Raw genomic sequence first — 26,926 nt, 5'->3', positions numbered from 1 at the left:
CTGAGGTCACTGTGGGGGGGGGGGGGGTCATTATTTCTACTGTGGCTGCTGTGGGGGTCACTATTGCTGCTGGGGCTACTGTGGGGGACACTTACTACTGAGGCCGCTGTGAGGAACACTATTAGTACTGGGGCTGCTGTGGGGGACACTTACGACTTGGGCTGCTGTGGGGGGGTCACTTACTTGTGGGGCCACTATTACTGCTGAGGCTGCTGTGGGGGACACTATTACAACTCAAAACAACTGTGGGCATCACTATTACTACTGGAGCTACTGTGGAGGTCACGATTACTGCTGAGGCCACTGTGAGGGGCATTATCACTGAGGTCACTGTGGGGGGGGGGGGGGGTCATTATTTCTACTGTGGCTGCTGTGGGGGTCACTATTGCTGCTGGGGCTACTGTGGGGGACACTTACTACTGAGGCCGCTGTGAGGAACACTATTAGTACTGGGGCTGCTGTGGGGGGGGTCACTTACTTGTGGGGCCACTATTACTGCTGAGGCTGCTGTGGGGGACACTATTACTACTCAAAACAACTGTGGGCATCACTATTACTACTGGAGCTACTGTGGAGGTCACGATTACTGCTGAGGCCACTGTGAGGGGCATTATCACTGAGGTCACTGTGGGGGGGGGGGTCATTATTTCTACTGTGGCTGCTGTGGGGGTCACTATTGCTGCTGGGGCTACTGTGGGGGACACTTACTACTGAGGCCGCTGTGAGGAACACTATTAGTACTGGGGCTGCTGTGGGGGACACTTACGACTTGGGCTGCTGTGGGGGGGTCACTTACTTGTGGGGCCACTATTACTGCTGAGGCTGCTGTGGGGGACACTATTACAACTCAAAACAACTGTGGGCATCACTATTACTACTGGAGCTACTGTGGAGGTCACGATTACTGCTGAGGCCACTGTGAGGGGCATTATCACTGAGGTCACTTGGGGGGGGGGGGGCACTATTACTGCTGAGGCCCCTGTGGCGGTCACTATTACTATTGAGGCCAATGTGGGGGGCACTAATACTGCTGGGGTATGTTTACACGTGGCGAAAATGCTGCACAATGTCCTCAGCAGAAATTTCCATGGCAAATTCCGCAGCATTTCCGCATCCAAAAAGCAGTCAAAATCTACACCGTCCCCAGGGTTACGATAATTTCTATAAGACCTGGGCATTGTGGATAGATATACGGGAGACACCCTCATTCACCAGATGGCTACAAACAGGTTCTTGCACATAAAACCAAATGACCAAGGCTGGCCTCTATACCACTGAACCCAATACCTGGACCCCCCTCTTCCCGCTCTCCCCTACCCCCCTGGTCCTAAACCCCTGTCTTTTCATATGTTACTGTTTACGAGATAACAAATTTCAAGCAAAACGCATCTCTGTTTGAATAGGAATTTATTGCAACAACATTCATGGAGCCATGAGTGCTCTGCTCATGTTTAATATCGTTAACACGTTAATGTAACTGTTTTGCCTTAATGCTAAAATCCAATAAAAATGTATTGAACAAAAATCTACACCGTCTTTGTTTTGAAGCAGCCCTGTCCTTTTTATAATAACAGGGGTAAAATCATACGTCGTGATAAGCTCCGCCCCCTGATGTGTTAGCACTTTGCAATAAATAAGTGGGTTTTGGGTTGCAGTTCGGGCACTCTGTCTCTAAAAGGTTCGCTATTAGAGATGAGCGAGTATACTCGCTAAGGCACTACTCGCTCGAGTAATGTGCCTTAGCCGAGTATCTCCCCGCTCGTCCCGAAAGATTCGGGTGCCGCCGCGAGGCGGGGAGCTGCGGGGGAGAGCAGGGAGGAACGGAGGGGAGATCTTTCTCTCCCTCTCTCCCGCCCGCTCTGCCCCGCTACTCACCTGTCAGCTGCGGCGGCCCCCGAATCTTTCGGGACGAGCGGGGAGATACTCGGCTAAGGCACATTACTCGAGCGAGTAGTGCCTTAGCGAGTATACTCGCTCATCTCTATTCGCTATCACTGCTAGAGTATGGGATCTAAAGTTCTTGCAATCACCGCTAGAAAAGGAGGCTCTTTGCTTTTGCAATTCTGGAGAAAAATCCAGGAAAAATTAGATCACCATATTTTAAAAGTTGATCTCTCCAGCTTTGCGGGCCAGTTATAGTGCTACATCTCTATCCTTACAGTTATGCAACCTTGCCAGTAATGGTCACGGTGAAGATCCAGGTGGCAAATGTCTGGCTGCACCTGATAGGCTCGTTCAACTGCATATGCTGTTGAGAATGGGGCCTCAAGGAAGAGCACTTTCAGGGGAATGCATTTGCTGGCACCACCTCTCCATGGGGGAGATGTGCTGCCAATTAGAGTGTGTATTTACGCTTGCTTAAATGATCAGCTGATGATCAAGCATTTGCTCGTTTGTTGACTGATCAGTGGCATATTCAACAGCATGATAATCGCGCAAACTAACATTCATGCCTGATCATTGGGCTGTGTAAAAAAATCTTACCATTAATTCCTTTTCCATGAGTCCATCATATCAGCACACGTGGAGGTTGCCCTCTAACCTTGCTGGGTGAAGAAGAGGAGAGTTTAAAAGGCCGCCTCGTACCACCATCATCCAGTGGCTTCCAATTATCACAACGGATACGTGGCCCATTCATTTATTACTGCTGGAAATACAACATACTGTTATTTCACATGTATACTTTATACAGTAATCTATAAGGCTGGGTAAGTATGTGCTATCATGATGGACTCATGGAAAAGGAATTAACGGGAAGATTAATCCTTGTTTTACTATTCTGTCTATTCTGACAGCACACATAGTGGCTATACCAAATTATAATGGTACCATCAGGACCAACCATAGCCTGGAGGGCCTTCCATCCAAGGGCCAGCTCCCTACTAGATTGGAGGTCTAAGTGGTAACATTTAGAAAAGGTGTGAACACTAGTCCAAGTTGTGGCTTTGCAAATTTGCTCTGTTGATGCTTCGCTGCGTTCGGCCCATGAGGAAGCGAGAGCCCTCATGGAGTGGGCGCTTATTTCCTCAGGGGGAGGCAGGTCTCTGGTCTTATATGCCTCCTGGATTGACATTCTGATTCATCTGGTGATGGAGTCCTTCAAAGCAGTCTTCCCTTTAATTTTGGCCCTGGAACTGATGAAACAGGTTATTAGATTTCCTAAAAGTTCTGTGAGACCTGTAAAGGTTAAACCTGTAGGTTAAAACCGCACGTCTAACGCCTAGATTATGAAGGTGTCTCTCTGTCATTTTTATGGTCCTGGCAGAAGGAAGGCGGGATTATTTCCTATTCCATGTGGAATGTTACCATTTTAGGTAAAAAGGAGGGATCTAGTCCCATGGCTAGTCTGTCATCAAGCACTTTCAAATAGGGTTCTCTACAGGATAATTCCTGCATCTCCCCAATCCGCCTGGCAGTTATTTATTGCTACCAAATAAAAACACCTAGTCAGGCTCTTTAGGGATACCAATTGTATGTGCTAAAAGGGAGGTCTGCAGAGACTGCCTAAGACTAGGTTAAGGTCCCAGGAGGGAACAGACGGAAGGCTTTGAGTCAATTTTCCCCTCTAAAAAAAATCTGCGGACCCACCTGTGCTCTATTAGCTAGCTGAGTGTCAAAGAGAGAACTAAGGGCAGAGACCTGTACCCTAAAGGTTCTAGGGCTTAGTCCCTTATCTAGGCCTTCCTGTAGAAAATCTAGGATTCTTGTGAAATCTGGGTGGCTCAGATTTGGTCGATCTGATCCGCACCAGTTACAGAATTTCCACCATACCCTAGAGTATATAGTGGAGGTAGCGCCCTTTCAGCCCTCACGAGAGAGTAGTTACTACCTTGGATGACAGGTAATTATTACATTGCTTTTCAGCAGCTAAGCCATCAACTTCATCCAGTGGACCCCTCCTGACAGAAAACTGGGCCTTGGGACAGAAGGTCCTCTCAGAGATAGCAGGGCTGGGGTCTGAACTGTCAGTGATGACATTAGTGGTAACCAAAGTCTTTTGTCTATGCAAGGGCAATGAATACTACCCTTGTGTGGTTGTTTTTGATCTTTTGCAGAGCTTGGGAGATCAGAGAGAGGGAGGAAAGCGTGGGCTAAGTCCATGTCCCAATCCTGTGAGAGTACATCCAGCATCAGGGGATTGTACTCTGTTTAGGGAGAAGAATTCCTCCTTAAGGCAAAGAGGTATATCTGGGGCTGACCCCACTGAGACGTCAATTGAAGACTTCTGTGTTTAGAGACCATTGGCCAGGGTCACGTTTCTGTTGACTCAGAAAGCCTGCTATGACATTTTGGGAGCCTTTTAAATGAATGGCCGATAAGAACTTTACGTTGTCCTCTGCCCAGGAGAATATTCTTTGTGACAGCCCTTGGAGACGTGGATGTCTGGTGCTGCCCTGATAGTGAATAAGACACTATTGTAAAATGATCTGAAAATATTTTTACATGTTTCTCTTGTGTTTGTATAAGCATCTCCCATACTGCTCTAAGTTCTCTAGTGTTCGAGGATTGAAAGTGGTGGTGGGAAGGCCAGGAACCCTGAAATTTTTTGTCTGCTACCTGTGCCCGCCCCCACCAGGCTGGCTTGCATCTGTGGTTACAAAAATGAATGGAGTTAAGGACCACTGAATCCCTTTTTTTAAGGTTTCAGGGCAACAGCCACCATTCTTGAGATCTTTTCATTTGGGTGGACACTAAGTTTCTTGTCTAATGACAATTGCCTTCTATCCCATGCCGAAAGGATTTCTTGCTGGAGGGGTCTAGAGTAGACTTGTGTCCATGGAACCATCTGCAGACAAGCGGTCATCTGGCCTAGCACTCTCATTGCTCCTCTTAGAGTCTTTTTCCTTTAAATTTCCTAATGGCTTGGACAATATCCTCCCTTTTTGCTTGAGGTAAGAAAGAGAAGCCTTCTGATGAGTCAAGGAGTAACCAGAGGAAGATTTTTTTTTTTGAGTGTCTAGGTTTAGGCTAGAGTTTTCAAAACTAATAAGCCAACCCAGCTCAGATAAGAGATTAACTGTCTGACCCAAGTGGCTTCCCATAGATTTGGAACTATCTGAGATAATTAGAAAGTCATCTAGATAAGAAATTATGTTAATTCCTATTCCCCTGAGATAGCCTATCGGCTCTATCATTACTTTGGAAAACACTCTAGGCGCAGTGGACATGCAAAAGGGCAGGCAGAAACTGAAAATGGACAATTTTTGTCCCATTTTAAATCACAAACCTAAGATATTTTTGGCATGTCAAATGGATAGAGATATGGTGGTATACGTCTGAGGTCGATTGTGCACACTGCCTCAGCTGATCAGGGGGATTGTAGATCTGATAGTCTCCATTTTAAATTTAAACTCAGAAATGTATCTATTAAGTGACTTTAAATTAAATATGGTTCAAAATGAACCGTTGGGTTTGAAAACTAAAAATAAAGTGAAATAGCAGCCCCAAAACGGTTCCTCTAGAGCAACAGCTCCCAATTCTATTAGCTCCTGAACTCCCTGTTCTACTTTTTTTTGGAGAAGGGTGGACTGATCTGGTGTCACTATAAACCTTCTAGGAGGAAGGGATGAGAATTCTATTCTATATCCTAAAGTTATTATCTGCAGCACCTTTTTAGGCTTTATTACTCCTATGTCTGCAATCATAATAATGGAGTTTATAATTCAATTAAAAAATAAATAAATAAAAAAAAAAGTTACATGCATTTGTGCTGGAGGTTAGGCCCTCTCAGGATCCCTTACTATAGGGACCACCACTACCTCAAGTCTGAAGCTCGGTGTTTCTAGAGACCATTTGTAGCACATCAAAAAATCCCTTTCGTGTGGAGCTCAACCAACCATTGCCTGGTTTCAAATCTATTGCTTAAGCTAATAAAACACTGCCTTATTATGTATGTCCCGTCCATTGATCTAATTTAGATCATGTAACAAGACATTGCCAGGATTTACACACAGGAATGTAGAGGTCATACCTTAGGAGGCCAGAGGGCAGTTACGATGAGGAAGTGTTCGCTTAAACTCCTTTATGGGAAAGTTACAAGTATTTCTTATTGACATCATTTCTGAGCAGAGCTCTTTATTTCCTGCTAGACAGAAAGACAAATAAATAAAGATAAATCCTGGGAGACAGGAAGAAGAGAGAAAACAAGAGTGATTGTCTATTCCAAAACCTGTTCGTCATGATGAAAGAAAAAAAAAAAAAGGTTGCATGATAAGTGGCTACACAAACGCCACCTTATTCTTGCCAGAGTCATATTATTCTTATATATGGTGGAAAATCATATCACATTGAAGCCAGGACAATGCATAGCCACGACCGTGCAATGCAATAAAATGCATGAATATATTATACACTCTAGGATAGAGAGATATCTATACACAAACAGTGTCGTCATTCTAGACTTGCATAGTGCAGTAATATTTCAGTCTATGAAGCGTTAAAAGTACATTAACTATAGTCACATACCCAAGTGCAGCGTCCCTTAAAAGCCCTCAAGTCAAACAGCTGGCGTTTAACACCCACATGCTACAAGCTGGAATATTTTCTTCACAAGTTTCATGGATGTGTGACCACCGAGACTCTCCTGGAGCACACACAGTACACTCTGGAATTCCATTCTGGTTATGTCTTGTTACTTGAGCAGAACACATCTGCTTATCATCAAGATTACAGCAAGTATTATGGGAGGTAGATTTCATGTAACACAAGCCAAGAGGCTTTTTGTTAAAAAATTTTTTATATATATATATATATATATATATATATATTCTCCATGACCTAACAGGCAGATACGGTTGGGAAAACATGGACAGATGGTACATGGGAACCTATGCAGGAGGAAGCCTCACACCTGATGCACAGAACACAGAGCCCAATTAGAGGTTTTCCGTAGAAAATACTACTGATGACCTATCCCGATAGGTCATCAATAGTTGGTCGTCTGGGGTCCATCACTTGGGACCCCGACCAATCAGCTGAGTGGGCGCATGCTGTCAGCGCCACAACTAAAAGGTCAGAGCAAAAGCATTCCCATGCTTGCCCAAGGGTTCTGAGAAGCAGCAAAGAAAACAAAACTCCCCCTCAAGCTGTTACAGTATAACAAACGTAAAGCATACTTGCACTTTCAGAATAAGCTGATGTATGTTCACGAAGGAATACTACATTTTTTGGCCATTATACAACTTCTGTAGGTAAATTATCACCAGTTTTCCCCCTTCTGTAGTTTATCTCCAATTGTCAGTTTTCCATGAGCTGGAGGGTAAAGACAAGCGGTTTCCGTTTCTCCATAATATCGCACACAAGAGATTAGATCTTCAACAGCCCTCTGTAGCAGATCATCAGGAACAGCACCACAGAGGACAGTGTACAGCAGTACTGAGAAGTGTAGATGGGATTTTAGTAGCTTTGGCACAGTAAAACACTTCACATCTGTCAATCTTTCGGCTTCCATCTCCTTCCGCACTCCACATACTTCTATGGGCGGTATGAGACAGTAGCAAGTCATGCACAACCAAACATTCCTGTCATTTGTCCTGGTGCCCGTTACAAGAGACAGATTATATATGACAACATGCAGTGGACAGCAAGTTAGAAGGAAGAGAGACTTTCCCCCCCCACCCCCCCCACCCAAACACTTGCTCACATTGCTGCCTTTGCCCCTTGCACTAGGGCCATATTTACAACAGAAGATAAGTTCTGCCTGAGATTTTTGTGCACAACTCGCAACACAGACAGTCCATGTGCAGGACACTACATGGTACATATTCTCAGGCGAGACTTGCAAAAAATAAAAAACAGGATATTCAGGGATTTTTATAGAAAAGTAAATGCACACGAAAAGGAACCAATTGAATAGGTTCATGTACATGAGCAAGTTCTGTCCATACTGCAATCAGAGCAGAACCATGTAAATAAGACTTAAGGGGTTCTGTCATTGGAAAAGAAAAAAAATAATTTAGACTTACCTATTCCTCACCATGCAGTTGTCTTACTAGTTTCCCTGGGTCACGTCACCTTCAGCCGGCCGGATCCTCTTCTTCCCGTGACATAACGTACGTTCTCGGCATTCTACTTCCTGCAGGTCAGTGCATGCTATGCCACTAGTGATGTAGTGTTCACTGCCTAGCAGGGAATGCAGAATCCTCAGCTGTCTACTTTAGCGCACAGGTGCTGACTATTGCCACGACTGTGCATGTGCGGTGGCTTGCCAGAAGTGTTCATGTACCATATGAACACTAGCGATGAGACCCTGCAGCTGTACACTGAAGCAGGCTGCCGAGAATTCAGCATTGCCTGCTATGCAGTGAACACTGCCACTAGTGACATAGAATACATTAACCTGCAGGAAGCAGAATGGCCAAAATGTACGCTACATAACAGAAAGAGGAGTCGGCCGTCTGGAGGAGCCAGGAGAAGGTGCGGTAAGTCAAAAATGCCTTTGTTTATGTACATGTCATTGCTTCAGGCATGCAAAACAATCGCTACTGATTCATATTGTGGACCTGCAAGTACTACATGTAGCATAGGGCCCCATAATATTCCTCTTGGAAGAATTACTTTAGTAATAGGCATCTATGGGGGTACAATATGAGCGCCACACCACAGATCTGTCATATAGACATGTACATGAAGTCTTATGTTTTGATCCTCCCCACTGAAGTGCAAACAACTATATAAGTGCAGGCAGTTAAAAACCCGAAGTCTCGAACATAAAAGGATAGAAAATAAAAAGCGGTGCGCCAAATTGTTGTAGTTTAAGGATTTATTAATTCAAACATGCATGTAAAACACTAAATTGCATTAGCAAAAGATCAATGTAAAAACACTGTTCACAATTTTTTTTCCTTTTCGTTTTAGCAACATTCTGAAATGCGCTTTGAATTTGTTCGTGTTATAGAAAGGTTTGACATTTGTAATAGTGTTTGGTTAAGGATGTGCACCATGTCATTAATACTCGCCCTAGAATTAAAGACCTCACAGACCCTAGAGAGCAGAACCGAGTCAAGGCAAAAGGCTTAATTTACAACGAAAAAATAAGATGACAATAAGAATAATCATTACTGCAACTGTATGGCCGCTTCAAAAAAAACAAAAACAAACAAAAAAAAAAGTCGCCAACATAAAAGAATGTCTACACTGGTTTAGCAGTTTCACATGATTTGTACACCTAGTGTTATAGGAAAGCCATTAAGCGCACACCTTTAAGCAAAATTAACATGGAAGAAAAAAGTTTCAGTATTCGGCCTAACTTTCATAAAACTACAAAAATGCAAGTTACAATAATCAGATATTAGAATACAAGTTATTTTACGAGCAAGCCAACATGGTAAGCATGTACATCTCAGAATCTGTGGGAATGACAGTTCTATACTGTAACATTTGACCCTGCACTACCGGTGGCAGCCAGCAGAGTACTATATATTAAACATGGAATACGTCATGTAATACCACTGTGCACGCCACGTTATATATGTGCTCTGCTCACGTAATGCAAGCTAGAGGATCCAAAGCCCTATGGAACAGAGAGAAGGGGGCTGTCAGCCGGTGAAATACTCACCCTATGGTAACCTTTCCTACTGCATCCATAACACGTCTTTTTTTTTAGCCTAGTTTCAAAGCTGTAGTGTCACCTTTAAATACTGTTGCTTATTGTTTACTATTAAAACCCTGAAACCTATTTTACATTGCCGTCTTAGTTTTTGTTTTGTCCAAAAAGAGCAGATTAGTACCCTTTAACCAAACTTTATTTATAACCCAAGCAGTAAAAAGATACATAATCTCTAACATTCCTAATTATATAACCATTTGGATTTACAATGCAATACAGTGAAGATTAATAAAGTGTTTTAATATATGCAGTAAGGCCCTCGCCTACTGTCAATATATGACCAGTATCAACCTGTAATAGCTACAGTTGGTTTCTTTTTAAAGTCAGAAGTCATCATCTGAGTAAAAATTCTTGTCTTTATTATAGTTTTTTAATGGCTCATGTTTGTAGCACAAAATATGGAACCAAGCTGAGCGGGTATTTTGGCAACATTTAATTAGTGGAAGCAAAAAAAAAAAAAAAAAGGAAAAAACAGTTTTCAGGAAAGAAGGCTAAATAGATTGATCTATCATTTAAAGAAAGTAACTTTTAGTAGAATCTGAAAAAGATGCGTGTGACATAGGAGGAAATTAATGTAATATTCTGTAGATTCAAGATTATAGGCAGAGAATGAATTATTACAAATAGGGCTGGGGGAGTTGGCATTGTTGGAGTCGAGGACTGGGGTAGGATGAGGAGCGCGAAGGATTACAAAAGCAGACACTTTCTCTTCCTCTTTTTCACTGGGGGTGGGCAGAGAACTGCTCGTATTGCTTCGTCAAACACAGTCTTCAGTCCTCTCTGCGTAAGTGCTGAGCATTCTAAGTATTTCACTGCACCTGTTGGAAGGAAGAGAAATTGTCATTTCATATACAGAGATTTGTTTGTTCTTGTTTTACCAAAAAAAAAATAAAAAAACCCAGCAAGGAATCTTGGGAGAATTTAGAACTACAGAGTTTTAATGGCAAGCTCACATGGGATGCATACACTTAGGATTTGTGTGGAAAATCCAAAGTGTACTCCAGCACCAACAACACGGATCAGATTTAAAGAAGTCTAAATGCCATCCACACTGTGTAAAAATCCGCCAAGTCATGCGGTGAAGATTCACGACAGATTTTGCCTCTTTTTTTTGCAATACAGAAAGCAATTCAGCATGTAAAGAATTTTGCAGTGGATTTTCTGCTGCGGGTAAATTCACCCCATGTAGATGTACCCCTATGCTTTACTCTTCGCCAGGGTCCATCAAAGATGCAACATAAAACTAGAACCAAACATGACATGTAAACCAGAGGAATTCCTCAATCTGGCACAGTATTTGAAGCTGTTCCTGGCAGAAAGAGGACCAAACGCAGTCATACATATTACTATGGCTGTACTGCATATTCATCTTCTCATTATCCTTATAGGAGAAGGAAAAAAAAAAAAAAAAAAAGGGAAAAAAAACAAAAACACAAATAAACTGCGGCTCTCCAGGGCAATGTCTGAGTGCCATATATGGTTCTGGGTCACTTATTTGCTTTGCAAACCCCTTTCCCAAGCACAATCCGTATGACCCACGATGAAGAGAACAGCAACTACATATATTCAATATAATGGAGCTTTGAAGACATCTTTCTCATTAGGGCTATATTGTGGTCATTGATTAATGTCTGAAGATTCTAATGGACCAGAAGTGTTGACACTGGGAACAGATGACGTACAAAGCCGTTCCTGCAGCTTGGTCTTCATTTCCTCATAAAGAAGATCAATACAAGTGTCCTATGAACTAATACACCTTTCAGCAGAGTGTTTTCCAGGGTTTTGTATAAGAAACGGATGGCTTTCTAGCACAACTGACAGACAGGGGATGTATGAGCAGCGTGCCAACCTTGTTACCATTCTCACCACACTATTCACTAGGGTAACCTTATAGTAATTGGACATAAGAGTATGGCCGCCTGCACACGGGCGGAAATCCCGCCGCAGGATTTCCGCCACTGAAAGTTTGCATAGGAGTGCATTACAATACGCACTCCTATGCAGACGGCCGCGCGAAATCTCGCGCGGCAAAAACCGCGGCATGTCCTATTTTTGTGCGGGGCACGCACTCACCCGGCCGCCGGCTCTGGTCTGCGCATGCGCCGGCAGCCGGCACATGAAAGAGCCGGGGCCGCCAGGCGCGGGTGAGTACGCGCTCGTCCCTGCAGGCTCTCGGGTCGGGTCCCGCGGCGAGAATTCTCACTGCCGGATCCGACCCGCTCGTGTGCAGGCGGCCTATATGCGGAGAAATTTCTGCAGCGGAAACGCAGCAAAACTGCAGGGTCCATTGGAGTCACAGCAGATAATCGGCAGCATTTTTTTCTTCTACACGTGAACAGCATTTGCTTTAATCTCACTTTTAGGCTCAATGTCCACGGGCGAACTTAAATTGCGGAATCCAAGCAGGGCACCCGTGCGGACGATCTGGAGTTCAAGCTGCCCATAGAGAAACATGGACGTCCGCAGCGGAATTAAAGTATGTGGATTTGTTTTGCGGACCTTTTGGTCTGGAAAACAAAATGCAGCACGCTCCATTTCAATGTGGTCAACAAAAGCTGTCCGATCCGCAGCCTTTCTGCAATCCCAGATTTTGCGGGAAAGTAGGAGTTTAAATAATAAAAAAAACAAAACAAACAAAAAAAACCACACAACACTCCCCCACTACGCATGTGCTGCGGGGCGCCGGCCGCTGCTTCCGCACAGACCCACAGTGAAGAGAATAGAAAACAGACGGGTAAGCAGAGACCCGCAGTGTCTTTGGCCGCAGGCAGGGCCAGATTTTGCTATGTGCTCCCGCATGCAGAATACGATCCGCCCATAGACATGAGGCCCAATAGTAAATGCTTCCGCTATGGAAAATCCACAGCATTTCCGCAACATGTGAATACATCCTAAGGCCTCCCTCACACAGGGCATTTGCAAAACGCTGCCTTTTCAGCCCAGCTGAAAATGCTGCCCATTCATTTCAATGGGAGAAACTCAGCTAAAAATGCCCAAAGATAGAACATGCAGCGCTTTCAAAACGCAGCGTTTTTCAAAGCAGCATTTTGAGCCTTGTGAGAGCAGCCCCATTGAAATGAATGAGAGCCTTGTACAGCATTTAGCACAGGGCTGAAAGCGCCCTGTGTGAGGGAGGCCTAAGGGTCATCAACTGTTGATTGGGGTCCGCCATTCAGAACCCCGTCATTGCCACTACACACAAGGGTACAGAGCATAAGCTACTGCTCCATCCCCAGTGTAGTGCCATCAATTTTAAGGAGATCTGCCCCTGCAACTATAAGTGCCAGCCACTACATAAGGGTTGGAACAGCACCTTCCACTCTGTACCTGTGTGCAGTGGCAATGACAGCAGGCGCCCAGTCAGCTAAACGTCCAGGCACAGAGTGCCAGATCTGGTATTTACCTGGAAAACCCCTCTAAGGCATCCAAATGCCAGACACATTAACAGGAACACTTGGGACTTTTTTTGTTCAAACAAATGCCTCTTACGGGATTTCCCCATTGTAATGACTTATAGGGTAGCTGTAGATCCCATCAGACCAGCACACTCTTGATCTGCTATTAACACTTTCTTAGAGAACAGAGATATGTTGGCAATAATGCATAAAAACTCCAGTACCAAAAAAGGTAGCGTTCCCACATAGCAACCAGATATTTTTCCAGGTATACGTAAACTGAAAATTGATGATCTGATTGCACGCCATGAACAATACTGGCGGTTTCATTATGTGTGAGGGCCTTTGTTTTCCCCTGATGGAATTTTTCTATAAGTCACTAAGCCACAATGCTGAAAAGCCTGCAATTCCTGTCCGTATGACAAATATTTTTACACGAACGGTTTTGGATAACATGTACATACCAATCTCTTTTGCCATGGCAAGTCCCTGAGGATAGGTAATGGGTGTAAGCTTCTTCTCTTTAAGCTTCTCAATCGTGTCTTTATCGTCTCTCAGATCAAGTTTTGTGCCCACAAGGATAATGGGAGTGTTAGGACAATGGTGTCGGACTTCCGGGTACCACTATACAAGAAAAACAGGGCAAGTGAAAAATTAGTAAGGTCATGTAACACTCATATCTGCAGTAACAAGCACATGGGCTGCCTGGCGTCTACTAAATAAAGCAGCTTAACATTACCACCATGACACAGGTCAGGACTCACTGCAGGCCGCCAGTCCAAACACTAGAACCCATGGCTCCGGAGTAGCGCTATTTAGGTCATTGCTGCTCTGACGTGGATTCATTTCACCAGACTCTGAACTTCTCACCCCCAGAACAAAACTTCTCCAACTCGCTGCACATAAACATCCCCACATTCCTACAATTGCAGCAAACCCCCCAGTGGAAACATGTGTTTACCTTAGCACGGACATTTTCAAAGGAAGCTGGGCTCACAAGGGAGAAGCAAATTAGAAATACGTCCTGGGAAAAAAAAAAAAAGTGAAAAGTTACCGTCTTTCATTAAACATACAGACTAGACACGGATGTTACTGGACTCTGCAAAGAGATCAGAAAAGCAAAAAATTAATTTAAGGGTAGAGAGTGCTCCAAATTAAGAATCAGGAAGTGCAAACCACAAATATGGAGAACATGAAAATTAAATTAATTCTTCCTTTTTATTTCCCCAGAGTGGTTTTAATCTTCGATCAAAAGGAACATATAAAAGCATTAATTGTGCTCTGCAAGCTAAGCGACATGTTTCACAAATTGTAGCCTTCACCGACAAAAGATGGCGTACACGACAGATAATTGGCAGACCGCTCCATTAACAGCAGGTTTTAATTAACTCACCGAAACATTGGAAGCTTTGGGGCTCGGGCTACAAGCCTAACAAAAAATATTCAGATTCAAGAGCAGAATTTAGTGCTTTTATGGATGCTGTTCCTTCCTCTTACAACGGGGAGAAATTACTACCCAATTCTCATGCAATGCAGTTAAAGAAAGCTTTACATTAAGCTGTAGACAATGCAGATCTAGTCAGGCAGCAGCGCTAAATTCTGCTTTATATTTTACGCAATTTTTAAAGAATAAATTAACACGCCAAAAATAGAGACAGCTCCGAGTACATGTAATTATTTATGAGATGCACACACAAACGCCCAGTTACAGCACTCAGAAACAAGAACACATTGGTTTATATACTTGAGGGGTTTCTCTAGTACAGGAACTGTTCCCAAAAAGGAAATAGTAACATAAGATCTTAGCTGCCTGCTTCCACCCGCATAGGGGAACCAATTCGTATGACTCATATGAACCTACATAGGTACGCCATACAGATCAGCCTCCAAGTAGTAGTTACAGGGCAAATCATCACTAAACCCCAAACCATAAACTTATGTGTCCCTACTGGGCAGTGCCAGTAGGCAGACATGCCCTCTGGGCAAGAGGAACGGTAACGCCCAGTTGTCAATTTAGTCATGCATGTCCGGAAGGAGCAGCAGAGGAAAGGCACAGCAAAGTTAAAGGGCCACACCATCAAGAACATTTTTTCCCATCCCTGCCCCCTCACCTGACTGCCTGTCATACTCTGGAGGTCTTCTGTGTATATTGCAGTCACTTTCACGCAGTATGTAGCTCCCTGTATGATACTTATCAGATACCATCTTGATTTTGAGATTTTTGCCTGTACTAGGAATTCCATCATGTATCAGCAAAGTATCACATGACCAGTTAGTGTATATATGCTATAACAAAATGGGTCCGCGCTCCGGGAATTTGGCACTTCAGTACTTTAATCCTCCACAACGCGTTTCATCCCTTAACAGGGACTTTATCAAGTATCACACTTGATAAAGTCCCTGTTAAGGGATGAAACGCGTTGTGGAGGATTAAAGTACTGAAGTGCCAAATTCCCGGAGCGCGGACCCATTTTGTTATAGCATATATACACTTGAATTGAGCGGCTCTCATAGTGAGAGACGGAGGAGGACCGCGGCTCCCCAGCTGACTGGCCCAGCAGGACATCAGGGGATTTAAAGGCGCAGGAGCACACATTTATATAGGAGAACTTGGATAGAGAGTGTCAGTGAGGTCCCTATCCAACAGGATCCTCACTAGGCACCGGGTGAGTGTGATATATATTTTATGCACCTATATCCAGCCATGCTTACTCGGTACACTCAGGCAGCGCTATCCTAATTTTTTCTTATATATATTACATGACCAGTTAGAGCCAGTACCATCTCTGCCTGCTGAAGGCCAACAGTTCCCCATTGAGAGCCTGTGTGGTACAGTCCACATGCAGCTTCATTGCAGGCAGTATGCTGACTGACAGAGTGACTTCTTGTGAGAGTACAAAATCAAGTAATTCCCAGGCAGTCACAATGAGATCACGTGACCTACCCGCAGAGAAGAGCCGACAGGTCTACTTTAAGTGATCCTCATATTTGGGCGCAGTCTTGGAGGATTTCACTGGCTGAGATTTGTGCATTAAATCCATACGCAACCAATCACAAAACATCATTTGAAGGTAAACTCTTGACTGGGAAGCAACACTGACACACGCAAAGTTCAATATGTTCAGCCAAGCATGTACTAGTTGTGCAAGATGGCTATAACCTTCCACCAACACTGGGCAAGGTAAACAAGAAACTGATAGCTTTTTCACGGTCCGCTCACACAAGCGCAGCACACCCAGGAGAGATCTAGCAGTGCTAGAGGAGCGCAAGTTGGCCATACAGGAATAAAAGCCATAGAACCAGAGAAAACAGTATGAGCTCAAGGACTCAATTAACAGCGAGATCAGCTGATAGTTACCGTCTGTGGATAAGATAAAGGACGCAATCTATCGTAATCTTCTTGTCCAGCAGTATCCCATAATCCCAAGTTAACCGGTTTTCCATCCACCATTACATTGGCAGAATAGTTGTCAAATCTAAGTATCAGTGGATACATAAGAAAAGGCAGAAGTTAAAATCTTCATACTTACTACCAAAACTAACAGCTGTATAACTTGCATTAGAGTACTCTATAAAGGGGTTTTACCAGAACAAGTTATCCCGGGGTCTCACCGCTGACACCCACTGATATCAAGAACGGGACTCCTGTGTGCTGTTCCCTTGTTAGGGCATGGGTTGCCACTTCACCCGAATTGAGCTCTGGATGAGAATACACAGTCAGCGCGCCATTCATTTCAATGGGACTGCTGACATATCTAAGCAGCACCCATTCAGGCATTTTCGTCATTCCCATTGGAGTGATGTCACTGCTGAAGAAGCAACCTCTGCAGTGACAGGAGAACAGGACACAGGAGTCCCATTCTCAAGATCAGCAGGGGTCTCATTGCTGAGACCCCCACCGATCAGCAAGTTATCCCCTACCCTATGGATAGGGAATAACTTGTTATTCTAGTAAAAACCTCTTTAAGTTTACAACAGTGGTCTCTGGCTGTTGCAGCATGCTGGGAATTGTAGTTTCCTGACAAGCTGGAGACCACAGAATTAGTGTCACTAACATTTAATGATGACATTTAGATACTATTGAGAATTGCTCATTCAAAAGATATCAGAGCATATTCCTGTGAACACAGATAAGAGACATTCACTGGACATCGGGCCACGACGTTACTTACACAGTTGGGATGTATTCTCCTGGGAATGCATTTGTTGTGTAACTGATCAGCAAACAGGTTTTACCGACAGCTCTGGAATACAAGAAATACAAATCTGGATGAGCAAATACATACATTAAAGGACATTGCATATATTTCACCAATATGCCCTGGCAGACACCAACCTCTTACATTTCCCATAAAATTGTACCCTATGGCCATACTCTTAGTGGAGGACTTAAAGTTTAGGCAGGACAATACTCAACCAGTGCACCAGTAAGATAAGAAAAAAGTGGAAGAAAAAAAACTGAACTTGGAAAAAGAAAAATAGAAAAGTGGTCAAAACCGGTTTCAAAGACTATGCTCCGTAGACAAGGTACACATCCTTCCCCAGTGCACGGCACACAAGATAAGCATCACGTTGCCATCTGTACAGCCATTTCTGACTGTTTGCTCTAGTTTTGGAGGAGAGAAACTGCAATTAAAAAAAAAAAAAAAACGCAGTCCTAACGCAGGTGTGAAAGGAGCCCAGGGCTGGTCTCACTTCTGTGTAGGAGCACCCGGTCGGAGGTCCCATTGCAGCTCCGGCACAAAATCCCTAAAGAAAAAAGGTCTGCATGCAGTTTCTCTTTTGGTAAAAGGTTAGGCAGCCAAACTGTAATTGAACGGACCCACGGAGTCAATGGGATCCATTCGTCTCTGTTCGGTCCAGTCATAAGACGGAGCAGGAAAACAGAAGCACTGCCGCAGATGTGACACCACTCTAAGGCCTTATGTCCACGGGCGGATCGGATTCCGCATGCGGATTCCCAGTGTGTGACCTAGAGGAAGCCATTTGCGGGAAATCTCAGATGTAATTGTTTTTCCACTGCAGATCATCCGTGTGGAGGGAAAAAAAGAAAAACAACAAAACCCAGCAACCCCCACCTCCCCAATTGATTTTAACCTTCAAATCCACAGCGCATCCGCTATTGTATTTGCGGATGCACTGTGGATCGTCCGCACCCATTGACTTCTATTGAGCCCGTCTGCAAGGAATCCGTACTGAAATTGAGCATGATCACATTTGTTTTCCGCACCCAATGGTCCACAAATCACATCTGCATGCCTGAATTTAGTTGGATGACAATGCCTATGGGCACGTTGAATTGCAGATCTTCCGGGCGGGTCACCCACAAATCAACATCGGGCCTAAGGTTACCAATAAGCATAGAAGAACAAGGGAACAGTCTCAAATCAGATTCCAAAGTCCAATTGGTTGCAATAGGAGATCAAATTCCCGTCGCAGATTTTTCAACATATGTATTAAAAACCACACAGAATTGACCAAATTGTGAATAGCCTCAGTGAATGGGGATAATCCGTGTGCATTGCTAGCTACAGATCCATGGTAGAATTCCCAGGCTCAGCCATTTCTGCCACGGATTCTTTTGCAGATACTGTGTTCTTGTGTGAGAAAGCAGTGCCAACATACCCGGATGTTACCATGAATCCCACCTATTACCGGGGTTCTCCAGGAGCCCAAAGTTGCTGAGAACGTAGAGGACCAAATTAAGTGAGACCTGTCATTAGCGTTGGGGACAAGGGGCCACCAATACGCCTTCAGGCAGCTGAAATTTAGTTTTTTAAAGATACCCCTGTGGAAACTAGACATGTCGGGATTAGTAGAAAAAGCATGAATTCAGCTAATCGCAGAACAGACTGTTTTCGCAGGGACCTCTTTACACAGCTTAACAGCATGCTGGTGATTTAGTGGCCCCAAAACTTGTGACAGGCCCCCCTCTAAGGAAATGGATAGCTTGTACTACCAAAATAAGGTTTAATAACCTAGGAATAAAACACGCCAGTAACGACTAATCACAGGTACAAGTATATTAATGAGTACACAGGCCTGCCTACTGATCCTTTTACACCCAAGCCTGCAGTTGTGACAAGGTGGCATCATCTACATCTAGAGGAAAGAAGGTTTCACCAACATTATAGAGGGGCTTCTGTACTGTAAGAGCATTGAGAACTATCTGAAATAGTGTTGCTGGAGTTGGACCATTGATTTACCGATTTATCCTGATATATTTGGCAGGAATCCCCCACCTCAAATACACCGCAGAGCAATTAGCATCTGCTCACAGCAGATTTTTCTTCTGGATTAGCAAGGTAGGATTATAGGTTGGACATAAGGTTGAACACACACAATGCCAGTATCACACGCATGTAATACAGACGCACTTGAGCGCCCATATTAAGGCTGCAGTTCCCATCCTAACCTTGGGTCTAGTGTCCTGGCAACATCACAGACCTTTATAGGACAACACAGGCACTGCAGTCAATAACCGAGCTCAACCGGAGTGATGTGGGATACACCGAGAGGGGAGAGTATAAGCCTACTTGTTACTTTGTGGCAGAGGAGTTGGATTTCATGTAAACAATACATCTTGGAAAACCCCTTCAACACCCAGAAGTCCAACATTTCTCCAGGACAAACTTGTGCCACCATAGGGCTCTATAGTATGGCCACATACTATAGCTGCCAGCCAACAGCTATTCTCCCCGATCGCCCATACATATGCCCACTTGGGAAGGGAAGAAAGTCCCTGCGAGACACCTCTAGCGGCAGCCTCTCCCCGAGAACAAGAGGGCCAGGCAGGTTAAAAAGTCTAAATACCCAACACCTCTTTCCCCAGCATCCATCCTCGGAGGACAGTCAGAACACTGCTGCATACAGATAGTCGATCTACGCTCACTGAATGTGTATGGCCACCTTGCTTTACTAGAGTGGAAGGTCTGCTGGACATGCAACACAGTTTTGATGCTTTTTTGAGTCTAAGCCAGGAAATAAAAAGAGTATGGATGAACCACAAAAGTCTGTCCACTCCTAGCTTCAGCTTAAACCCCATAGATGTTAAATTGTGAGTGTGCCTGGTGGCGAGTGGCACTGCCAACAGAAGTCCACGGTGGCCAGATGTGCCCTTTAAAGGAAGGCTGGAGATTTATACTCCTCTCCAGTTTTCATGCTTCAAGACTTTTGGTGCCCGTCTCCATACAGACCATATTTTACTTTTGTTACCCTCTTCTCACTTTAGGCCATCCAACCAAGATCTGGTGACTTGTCTGTTGACAGACACCGGTCTTCTAATTCCCCTTCACTGGTGCTCACAGAAGCTCCAAGTATTAGGCGGGCTCACACGAGCGAGGGAGATATCCGCAGCGGAATGATCGCAGAAACAAATTGCATATGCATTCGGTTTTCCACGCGGATGGACAGCATATCGTCCGCATGGAAGACCGCAAGCAGGGAGTAACATCAGATAGTCCAACATCGCTCAGGTGTGTTCTCTGTCTCAAACTCCTGCCTTGTAGCCGGTCTTCTGCAAGCGAATTCGTGCCCGTATGCAATGTAATTGTGTATGCACCGTGGATCGCACGCATCCATAGGGATCAGTGGAGCTGATACACATGAGCTGATACACGTGGAACCCGCGGTAAAATAGAGCATGCTGCGATTTTTCCCCACTTGCGGTATCCGCAATTCCTACCAGCAAGTGTGAGTGCAACTTCGAGAGTCCATGCCTTTCAACGCCCACGTATTACCGCGTATCGTCTGTGCGAACATTGATTGTGGAATCCGCAGTTTAAATCCATTCGTGTGAGACCCCCCCCCAGCAGTGACTCGATAAAATTGCACAATTATGCTGTTTTGAAGAGCCGATTGTGTGAGAAAATATCCAGTTCCAGGCGCCATGGAAGAGATGGTTACTCTTGGAAAACACTCTTTCTAGTCCGGTATGACCCACAGTGCAGTGCCTCTCATTTTATTACAACTGGCCCAAAAATCAACGCTCTACTCTTCCAGTCCAGAGGTGCTTAATGTTTTAGGTTTTCCTGCAGTACCAGCTGGCACGGAGCTTTCTTCTTGTACTCTATTATGTGTTTTAAATACCATTACATACTTGGGCAATATCCCACCTGCGCTCCTGTAGGTTCATCCAATGTTACAGACATGTGACAGGATTAATACCACCAGTTTATGTGCAGAATTATCCAGCTTTTATGTGAAATTTGTTTCAAATCAGATTTGATAAAGAAAAAGAAAAGTTTAAAGTAAGTGAGAAAGATCCAATATTTTGCTGCAGTCCAACCTAAAATCATTCACTCTACCAATTACCGTATATACTGGCGTATAAGACGACTTTTGAACCCCGAAAAATCTGCTCTGAAGTCGCGGGTCGTCTGATACGTTGGTAATACAAAAAAAAAAAAAAAAAAAAGGGTAAAAAAAAAAATAAAAAAATTCATTACTCACCTCCCCCAGCGTTCTGCGGTGCTGCTGCAGGCTGTCGCTCCCTCCTGGTCCCTGGCAGAGCATTGCTTTCTGGACACAGGGCTTGAAATCCCCGCCTCCAGAAAGCTAATACTGTGATTAGCTAACACATGCCGTCAGCCAATCACAGCCATTCAATGACATCATTGAATGGCTGTGATTGGCTGAAGGCACGTGTGTTTTCTGGAGGCGGGGATTTCAAGCCCTGCGTCCAGAAAGCAATGCTCTGCCGGGGACCAGGAGGGAGCGACATCCTGCAGCAGCGCCGCAGAACGCCGGGGGAGGTGAGTAATTTTTGCTCCGCTGTATTCCCGGTGTATAAGGTGAAAGTTGGGGGGGGTCGTCTTATACGCCCCGTCGCCTTATACGCCGGTATATACGGTAATTGTGTGTAAAGTTATGCAAACTATTGGATCAGGTAAGAACTCCGTACAGATACATTTGATCACATCAAATGCAGAATATAAGCGGATCAGAAAACCCCGATGGACAATAGTGGGGTTTTATTTTTCCTATCCTTCTCTACTCCTGTGTCCCCATGGCAACACTTCCTGCCTTCTGCTCTACGGAGTTCAGTCTTGTCACAGCAAGGTCTACTGATGTGCTCGTACCTTACGAAAACCTACTGCACGGCCGCGATCGGATACATTTTTGCCAGATGTTACACTGCAGTGAAGGGGCTGCTCTTAGCCAGTTTTTTTAAAAGTATTTTATTAAACAAACTTAATTTGTAACACCTTTTGCACAAGACATACAATTTGCTGATTCTTGCCCCATATTTTAAAGGGAATCTGTCACTTACTTTTAGCCCTATAAGCCAAGCTTATGGCCTGAAGGTAGGTGACTTGCTGGGTCTGAGAATGCAAGTGTTACCTTCCCCATCGTTCCCCCGCTGCAGTTAGCTGAGCGGCGTGCCAAGTAGTCACCTGTTCTAACTTTATAATAGGCGGACTACTTAGCAGCGTCGGCTTTGAGCACTCACACAGGGGAAGGCAAGTATAACACTTACATCCCCGAACTCAGTGGGTCACCTGCTGTCAGCCCATAAGCTTAGTTTATAAGCTAAGAGGCGGTGATAAGAGTCTAACTGGAAAATGGTACAACTAAAAATGATTTGGGTTAAAAACCGTAAAATTGAAAAGTGCTTTTATAACCATTTGCTTATGAGAAATACCGATTCAGAGTATAAGCAAACAAGTGCTTCACCTTGTGTACATTCAACTATTTGCCACTGTGGGAAGTACTGCTGTATAAGACTAGAGCAAGTGAAAACGGAGGTAGTTACTAAGAGCAAGGACCACCCAAGTCTGTTATCTGATCTCTATGGCCATTGGCCCCAGTAGAGCTCCACTGGATACTGGACCTCATTCCTGTCCATGCCTACAGAGGTAGTGCACAGCTATGCAGATGTGTACATGACTGCTTGTACTGGCTTTGCTTACTTATGATAAGGGCTATCCCCAGATAGTTTATAACACATGACCCTATGTGCAGCCCATTGGCTAATGCTATACTGGGAAGGACCATGCACCTAACATAACTGAAGGCAGATGGCCACACAAGTCAGTCTGCATACCCAGAGCGAGCCACACACCGACCCTGATAAGAATGGCCAGGACTCGGCACAGGTTATACTGGAAGGAGATGCTACAAGTCTGGGTCACTAGATCCATGGAGTAAGAATTTGCCCAACATACACTTGGGTGAGAGTGGCCTTATTCAATGGGTGCATGATTTTTCTGATAGAACAGCAGTATTCAGTAAAACTGAGGCCATTGCAGGAGGATTGGGGTTTCAACCGCATACATTTACTGCAGTCTTAAAAGGAGGCAGTGCAGGACTGTGATATGGATGACCTATTCCAACATCTGCTCGGTAGATGTCTACTTGGGACTCCCACCAATCAGCTGTTCATTAAAGAGGCTGCGCGAGTAGGTGAAGCACTATGGCATCTTCACTGTGTACCCGACACAGAACCATACATATAGCGGCTTACTTCTATGGGACTGAGCTGCATTTTGGCCATGGCGCTCTCTCAAGCAGCTGATCGGTAGGGGGTCCCTGGCAGCAGACCCCCCACCAATCTGATATAGATGACCTATCCTGCTGACAGATCATCGATGTATTTGTTCTGGGAACCCCTTTAATGGTACGGATACAAATAATCCATCATTTAAAAGGGAAGGAGCACTTATAACCATATTCTGATTGAACATAGTCTGTGACCTGGGTAGAGCTCCGTGCCACTCTCGCCCAATGATAGAACGAAGCACCCAGAGCAGTGATCAGACCCTCCCAGAGCAGCCTACATACCTCACCCCACAACATGACTAACCCCATCAGACCGCTTTACATACATTAGTGAATATGGTAAACTCCCTCATTATTGTAATCGCAGAGGACTCCCGAAATAGAAAGATAAATTCCTCCTCACAGACTTGCAGGAGCTATAGGTGGCATGTACCCTCTAAAAGGGATAGCACCAGGCACGTCCGTATACCAGCCCCAAACTACTCCATGTAAGCTGTATACAGCCTCAACAAGCCTTCCAATCACGGCAACCGCTAATGATGTAATTCCATCATATCCCAATACTGGCGCTCCCGCCAAGACCTCCTTGTCAGCGTGGTGCGCCCCTGCCCTCAGCACCCTGATCTTAGGTGCTTTTAGACTTAACTGATTATCGTTGGGGGGGGGGGGGGGGGGGGGGGCGGAGTATAAACAAGCGAAGTGATCAAGCCAGCGACTAAACTATAATCGCTCATTTTTAATTCAACACTCATTTTCTTCAGGCGTAAAAATCCTTGTTTGCTTGTTCACTTATCGCCTGGCTTAACCAGCGCTCCTTCAGTCCTTAACACAGCAAGTGTGAGTCTGAACGAGCCAACAATGTATCTACCTGTCCGACAGGCTACTTCACACTTTCGCTGGGGAGTCTGCTTTTTTGTGCCGAGCAGAAAAGGGGAATCCCTGTGCCCGAATAGTTCCATCTCTAGACGGACCCATTAACTATAATGAGGTCCGCCCACTTTGCACCCAGCTGTCCGGTTTTAGGACAGAAGAAAAAGCGCTGCATGCAGCCCTTTTTCTTCCAGTATTTGCAGCTGAAATCTGCCAGATGTGAAGCCCCCCCCCCAAATTAACGATAAATAGGCTTGTCTAAAATAACTCTTAGGGGCAAATTCACACCTGCGTTCTTTTACCATTCCTTCCTAGCTGACCTGGGACTGACTGCGATCTGAACTAAAGCCGATGCGTCAGTTACAATGTAAATGGAGCCCTTTAAAAAGCACAGAAGTATCAGTTTGACTTCGGTTTGCAGTTATTAACCGCTGCCTTGCTGGTGGTCTTCTCCCTCTCTGTTCACCTGACATGTTTACCAGCGCTGTACGTGCATAAAAACTGATCCACTGAGAACCGAAGAAACTAAACGGATCGCTTTCTGTTTGCCATGGGCTTTGATACAAGACAGTTTTTAATTGGTTTCCTCGTTTTTTGGAGACCAGCTCCCTCCTGGTTCTGTTTTAATCAGTTTACTGCCATTTTTTCAGGGGAAGAAACAGAAGTTAATAATCGGACGCAGATGTGAATTTACCCCAAGGCCTCATCCCCACAGCCGAATGTGATGTGTGAAGCCTGAGCGCATTGCGTCCACTTCTCACATACAAGCGTTACCCTTTTTTCTACGCATTTAAAAAATAAGAAAGGAAGGTGGCGGCACATTAGGAGCCTCTTCTTTTCCGGATTTCTTTTTTCTCAAGGTGCCCAGTTACATGCATTAAAAACCAAATCGCATTATATGAGTGAAGTTTTTTTAATGCACCCCTTGACTTGAAGGGTCTAGGACTGGGCCTAGTCGGGCATGCTCAGTTTTTTTTTTACTTATACTACCCATCTAATTAAAAAAATAAATAAATTTGCTCATGTGACTAGAACCACTGAAATCTGTTCTATTTCTGTGAAGATTGTCCAACTCTCACGGTAGAATAAACCCTAAAGAGTATTTTCTAAGAAAAAAAAAAACAACTACCGATGACCCATCCTCAGGATAAGTCATCAGCAATTGACTGCCTGGGGTCCATCGCTCAGGGCCCTGGCCGATCAGCTGCCCCCTGTCAAAGCTGCAGGAGTTGAAGCAGTTGGCGCCACCCCTGGTGTAGTGGCCGGCACTTGTAACTGCACAGCCATTGATTTGAATGGGAGCTATGTCAGCAGTTAGAAGAAGCAGAGCAGCAAGATCCCCTCTGTGGCAGAGCTGACAGCAGGCACCAGATCAGCGGGGGTCCCGAGTGGCAGCCCCCAGCCAACTACTGATGCCCCATCCTAAACTCCTCAGCTACTAGTGTAACAAGTCTCCGGTCCGAGATCACTGGGATCCCCAGCAGAAGGGGATCTGGTTTGGATCCCCCTCAGGTAGAGAGATCTGGGCATGCAGCTCTCAGTGATGCCAGCTGTGCCAGGATCCGTGCCAGGCTCTGACTCACTTGTATTACTGCAGAGCTGCCGATGCATGGGGGAGCCATCAGTAGAGGATGCGTCCTCCTCCCAGCTGTGCTCCCCAGGGCCGCCATCCAGTGGGCGGAGGAGGCCACGGAGACACCATCCGGTGCCAGCTTCCTGGCCGGAGTGACATGCGGGGCACAGCCGGCATGCAGCCCCCCGTGCAGACGCTGCGGTACTCACCCGTCTCCCACCACCACACACTTGATGGCCTGCATGGCTGCTTCGCGTCGATGTGCCCGGTAGCGGGAAAGAGGAAAGAAAAAAAAAAAAAGGGCGGCGCCGAGGAGGCCGGACGGGGCGACTAGACCACCCGCTGAGCACGCTCCTGCCTCGGTGACACTGGCTGCTCCTCTGTGCACGGGGGAAGGATACAGCGAGGAACCGGAGGCTGCGGCCACCACCCAGAGCCCGGACCGAGGCACCTCAATAATAAGATACAGGAAGCGCGGCGCCCGCGTCACTACCGGCCGCGCCTCGAAACACCACGGGAGCGCGCTGGGTGCGCCCTGCAGGCCGGGAGCGCGCTCGGGGCTGACGTCATAGGGGAAAGCGCGGGCAAGGGGCGTCTCCCCTGGAACTTGTTACCTCAGGGGGCAGAGTGTGCGCCCCCTGGTGGCAGTACAGCACCGTCTGCATGTAGGAAAGCTAAATCTGCAGAAATGCACAATGAGCTGTAAATAACTGCATGTCTCTCCAACACAGGAGACACTTTAATTAAAAAAAGCGTATTTCTCATTAGGGCTCTCTCACATGAGCGTATGCTTACATGTATCACACACGGAATATCCGTTTTAATGAAAAACTTTTATCCAAGGGAACCTCTTTAAGATAATATCCTGACAATATCCGTAGTAATGCCGCTATTACCAGTTTCATAGAGTAATATTTGCCATAGCGCCAAATTACTTGTAATGCCCATAATGCCAGCTGCTGGGCTTCATCACACGGACAT

General features: G+C 45.2%; 1 protein-coding gene across 2 annotated transcripts; it reads right to left on the bottom strand.

Annotated features, from left to right (window-relative positions):
- Positions 1-8,743: 8,743 nt before the first annotated feature.
- On the bottom strand, positions 8,744-26,451 carry RAC1 (Rac family small GTPase 1). 2 transcript variants are annotated; one of them, XM_066576267.1, is made up of 7 exons: positions 26,155-26,451; positions 17,175-17,246; positions 16,361-16,478; positions 14,396-14,431; positions 13,964-14,026; positions 13,467-13,626; positions 8,744-10,425 (listed from the first exon to the last, which is right to left on the bottom strand). In XM_066576267.1, exons 1-7 carry the CDS (start codon positions 26,187-26,189, stop codon positions 10,295-10,297), a joined length of 615 nt encoding a protein of 204 aa, XP_066432364.1. In that variant the 5' UTR covers positions 26,190-26,451; the 3' UTR covers positions 8,744-10,294. The 2 variants fall into 2 exon arrangements, with proteins under 2 accessions (XP_066432364.1, XP_066432365.1); XM_066576268.1 differs by lacking the exon at positions 14,396-14,431 and having other exon boundaries at positions 26,155-26,447.
- Between the last annotated feature and the right edge of the window lie 475 nt (positions 26,452-26,926).

This window comes from Eleutherodactylus coqui, chromosome 8 (genome assembly GCF_035609145.1).
Source record: "Eleutherodactylus coqui strain aEleCoq1 chromosome 8, aEleCoq1.hap1, whole genome shotgun sequence".
NCBI classification, from domain to species: domain Eukaryota; kingdom Metazoa; phylum Chordata; class Amphibia; order Anura; family Eleutherodactylidae; genus Eleutherodactylus; species Eleutherodactylus coqui.
Note: the sequence above shows the minus strand (reverse complement) of the source record. Positions and strands in the feature narration are given on the sequence as shown.

Bases quoted from the DNA above. Each gene is read 5' to 3' on its own strand.
- RAC1 (XM_066576267.1), bottom strand. From the start codon at position 26,189: ATGCAGGCCATCAAGTGTGTGGTGGTGGGAGACGG. The intron at 13,627-13,963 runs GTAAACACATGT...TTTCTTGTATAG, and splicing joins TTGAAAATGTCCGTGCTAAG to TGGTACCCGGAAGTCCGACA. The intron at 10,426-13,466 runs GTATGTACATGT...TCCTTCCAACAG, and splicing joins TGCCATGGCAAAAGAGATTG to GTGCAGTGAAATACTTAGAA.